At 37.7% G+C, this 4,878-nt stretch overlaps 1 protein-coding gene across 1 annotated transcript; it reads left to right on the top strand.

The window, feature by feature from the left end:
* The first annotated feature begins 1,315 nt into the window (after window positions 1–1,315).
* On the top strand, window positions 1,316–1,920 carry LOC108293781 (60S ribosomal protein L29-like). The gene has a single exon (XM_017515338.2). The coding sequence runs from the start codon at window positions 1,331–1,333 to the stop codon at window positions 1,802–1,804; it is 474 nt and encodes a 157-aa protein (XP_017370827.1). The 5' UTR covers window positions 1,316–1,330; the 3' UTR covers window positions 1,805–1,920.
* The last annotated feature ends 2,958 nt before the right edge of the window (window positions 1,921–4,878 follow it).

Here is a 4,878-nt window from a genome sequence, read left to right as displayed (position 1 = left end):
AATGCCAGATATAGGTGAGGGGGAGGAAGGCAGCAAATCACACTGCCACGTGTATACCTATGCAACAATCTTGCATGTTCTTCACATGTACCCCAAAACCTAAAATGCAATAAAAAATTTAAAAAAAATAACCTAAACTTCACAATCATAAGTTGTAATCAAGTTTCACACTCCTAAGCTATCCCACTGGTATTATTATTTAATAAGCTATACTAAAATTATGGTAACAATCAAAATCCTTCGGGCAATTTACTGATTTTCCAGGCCCTCAATAAAATATGATTACTTCTCAGAAAAAAAAAAAAAATTGCCTCTTAATTTCTTTTGGGATTACTGGGGAGAAAAAAAAGGAAAAAAGAAATGACCAGATTATAATTATCAAATCAATCCAAAGCAAACATTTCAAGGTTGTGCTGCAGCTTAGCCTGATTACTATGTCACACCACAAGGGAACTGCGCTTTCTGCTCTTAAAAATTAAATGACCCAGGCCGGGCGCGGTGGCTCACGCCTGTAATCCCAGCACTTTGGGAGGCCGAGGCGGGTGGATCACGAGGTCAAGAGATCGAGACCATCCTGGTCAATATGGTGAAACCCCGTCTCTACTAAAAAACTACAAAAAATTAGCTGGGCATGGTGGCGAGTGCCTGTAATCCCAGCTACTCAGGAGGCTGAGGCAGGAGAATTGCCTGAACCCAGGAGACGGAGGTTGCGGTGAGCCGAGATTGCGCCATTGCACTCCAGCCTGGGTAACAAGAGCGAAACTCCGACTCAAAACAAACAAACAACAACAACAACAAAAAAAAAATTAAATGACCCTAGAGTAGATTTTAAATGTTGTCACCACAAAAAATAAGTATGTGAGGTAATAGATATGTTAATTAGCTTGATTTAGCCATCCCATAATGTATACATTATACCCTATATATGTAATTTTTGGCCATTAAATTTTAGAAATTCTTAAAATAGCCATTAACAAATCTACACACAGTACTTTCAGTAAGTGTCCAGAAATATTACATCTATATCTAAACTTTGTGTTATCTGACAGAAGAGTAAAAGGGCTGGGTACAGTCACTCATGCCTGTAATCCCGGCACTTTGGGATGCTAAAGTGGGAGGATCGTTTGAGGCCAACAGTTAAAGACCAGTCAGGCCAACATAGCAAGACCCCCATTTCAACAACAACAAAAAAAGTTTAAACATGAAATAAAAGACTTAAAGAAAAACTAAAGCCTACATTTGGCAAAAAGACAAAGATAGTTCATGTTTAAAATAGGGCCTTTGCTCTTCCGGTCCTAGGCGCTTCGGGAACCACGGCTTAAGCACAGACATGGCCAAGTCCAAGAACCACACAACACACAGCCAGTCCCGAAAATGGCACAGAAATGGTATCAAGAAACCCCGATCACAAAGACACGAATCTCTTAAGGGGGTGGACCCCAAGTTCCTGAGGAACATGCGCTTTGCCAAGAAGCACAAGAAAGGCCTAAAGAAGATGCAGGCCAACAATGCCAAGGCCATGAGTGCACGTGCCGAGGCCATCAAGGTTCTCGTAAAGCCCAAGGAGGTTAAGCCCAAGATCCCAAAGGGGGGTGTCAGCCGCAAGCTCGATCAACTTGCCTACATTGCCCACCCCAAGCTTGGGAAGCGTGCTCGTGCACGCATTGCCAAGGGGCTCAGGCTCTGCTGGCCAAAGGTCAAGGCCAAGTCCAAGGATCAAAACAAGGCCCAGGCTGCAGCTCCAGCTTCAGTTCCAGCTCAGGCTCTCAAAGGTGCCCAGGCCCCTACAAAGGCCTCAGAGTAGATATCTCTGTCTGCCAACGTGAGGACAGAAGGACCGGTGTGACCCCCCGGGGCTGCCATCTGCATGGGGCTGGGGTCCTCCTGTGCTATGTGTACAAATAAACCTGAGGGAGGATTTGTTAAATAAACAAATAAAATAAATAAAATAGGGCCTTCTGTCAATTATTAGTGCTTTCATTTGATTGTGTTGTTTGTAGATTAAACTGCTAGTTAAAGATGAGATTTAGGCAAAGACCCTAAAATACATCCGTTGTTTTTCAAACTCAAAAGAGAAATCTGAAGACAGATGTATTGTGCACAAAATACCAAGATAGCCTATGCTCAAGATGGTTTCTACTGTGTATCAATTTTTCTCTACTAGCTAGTTTCCCTCAAGACAGCAAAATGGTTTTAACAATCCCAGGCCTAACCTTACACATGCAGACCACACCGCTCGAGAGCCTTCTTCATCCATTCAACAAATCCTAGGCATCATTCTCTGATCAACCTAGGTTACCCATTCAACACAGAATCAGATTATTACCTTGTTTACAGCAATGATTCCCCACTCAATCTGATCTCCTTTTACTATGCTGAAATAAAATTCCTAGATAATACCTACCTATACACAGACACACACAATTTGAAGAAAAACCAGATAAAACTCTAATTGCAATATAAGGGAGAAATAAAATTTATGATAAAATGTTGTAATACATAAATGCTCAGGCATGGCTACAATAGAACACAGAGATGAATGTGGCAGCTAAACAAATGAAAACTGACCCTGGTGTATTATAAGGGCAATTCCAATAATACTTTGATGATAAAATTTTCCAAAATGGCGAACAACTCTTGAAAGCATTCTAAACAAAACAACATTATTTCCTTGATTTATAAGGTAGTTGAATTGCTAGAAATTCAGTGTACTGCATATTAAAACCATACCAAAATATTTTGCATTACTATATTAAAAAATCAGACTCCAGGATCAGATTATAAACAGGTTTTTTACCTATTTGAGTATCTGATAGGATACCAGAAAGTCATGTAGGACAAGGGATAATTCTTCCTGGTCCTACCCATCAAATTGTTTGCAGTGTCCCCTAAACACTGAAAAAAACACCCCTACAGACAGTCAAAATGCCCCTCTAGGAGGACCTGCCTCCCTTATTAACAGGTACTGAGCTAGAGGTGATGAGACTAAGACGATCAGGCTCACTCAAACCTTGATTACTGCTACAAAATAGAAGAGGGTAGAATGGAGGATGGAGAAAATAATAATATCCAACATTACTAGCTTCCTCATTTGTAAATTACAACTAAGAGAATTTCAAGTGTTTCCTCGGATGAAGGGCTTTATATGAAAGTAGTAAAGCAAAGTCCATTATATTTGTTCAAGTTCAAAAAAACATTAGAACTAAGATCCCTAGGAAGACAGTATTTAGGTAAACAAAGTATTTTACGTTTTAATGAACACTTGAATCCATTTGATGAAAATGCTAGGATTTAGGTAAAACCAATGGTATTATGGATTAAATATCCACTATTTAAAATTCCAAATATCCACAGATTTAATACCCCAAATAATTTCTTTGGTTTAAACAGGATTCATACTTGCACATTCACTTACTTTTTCGTTGACAATGAAAATCATCATGAGCAGAGCAGTAGTACTAGGAAGACAAAGACCTGCAACTCTTCATATGTACCCTCAGTGGACTAAACCACCATATGGAAATAGGATGTTCATCACTGTTATCTTTCTTACAAGTACTTTGGGTAACCTTTAAGTGAAACAAAGCTCCTTGTGCTTTAGATTCCTAAGAATGGGAGAATGTTCTACATTCAAAACTTCTTTATTCCAGAAAGAGTATCACTGATAGCTATTAAAAGCAGTTCCCTAGCAACCTATCTGTAAAGAAAAGAAACAACTAACGCCATTTAGTCATTTTTCTCCCTCTTCTCAGTTCTGTTCAAGAAAATATAGTTTAGATAACCAAATCATTAGGATATTTGCAAAGTATCAAGTCAGCTGCAGTTGCAAATATTTTTATTTGGTGGGGTAACACCTTCAGCAGGAGAATAGAGATTTTAAAAGGCAGCTCATATTCCATAACTCAGTTTGGCAGATTTATTATCAAATATGTAGCAGGATTTGGATACAGAGACGGGATTTCATTATTTAAAAAAATAAACTCAAAGCTAGTATTATTTCTTGATAGCTCTTAAATCTGCTTTTTCTTGTTCTCTTAAAAGCATAAAGATAGCACAGAGAAGAATGTTGCCAAGGCTAAGGAAAGAGGGAGTATTCACAAAGCAAACTTCATTAACAGCAGTCATGGCTAAGTAAACTATCAAATACATTAGTGACAGCAGCAGTATAGGGCTTACCCACTAGCGCATGTATCTATCAGCAAGGTCCAACTTACCAACTAGTTTACTCCCAATGAATTCACTTATTTTGAGGAAGAGACAGCCTTACAGACAGAAATCATTTCCACAAGTCAAAACTAGTTAAAGAAAATCTAAATGAAATAAGCCCTGCCAGGTTTATTTCTTAAAATCTACAGGTTTATTTCTTAAAATCTTAGGCATTAAAAAGTCTGACAACCCACATTAATTTTCAGAGGAGTAGACAACTATTATATAAACCACAAGTTACCTTTCAAGATTAAGATACTTCAATTTTTCAACAGAGGTAGAAAAGTATTTATAAGGGAAAAAAAAAACTTTATTATAAAGTTAGATAAACTTAAGTATTATATTGGCAACAAATTAACATACATAGCCCAGCATAGAACACAGTTCACACAGTTACCCTTGGCATAACTTACTGGTTGCTGTGATAAGGGTCTAAAATACTTCTAGATTAAATTTAACTTTTTCTATATTTTTAAAGGGTTAAATGTTGGTCCACTGCCATCAAAATGAGGGCAAATAAAAATGTCTGTTTAGTTTCCATCTAAACTTTCTATTCAACAGCTCTAAAATTTTAAACCCCTGCCTTATTTCTAAAAGGATTTTTTTGCATTAAAATTTAAAATAAAGTCTTTACAAAAGATCTAAATGGAACCTTCATTTGGAAATTTGTTT

Source organism: Cebus imitator, unplaced genomic scaffold (genome assembly GCF_001604975.1).
Source record: "Cebus imitator isolate Cc_AM_T3 unplaced genomic scaffold, Cebus_imitator-1.0 Scaffold547, whole genome shotgun sequence".
Classification (NCBI taxonomy): domain Eukaryota; kingdom Metazoa; phylum Chordata; class Mammalia; order Primates; family Cebidae; genus Cebus; species Cebus imitator.
Note: the sequence above shows the minus strand (reverse complement) of the source record. Positions and strands in the feature narration are given on the sequence as shown.

Excerpts from the sequence above, each read along its gene's own strand:
- LOC108293781 (XM_017515338.2), top strand. The coding sequence starts at position 1,331 with ATGGCCAAGTCCAAGAACCACACAACACACAGCCAGTCCCGAAAATGG.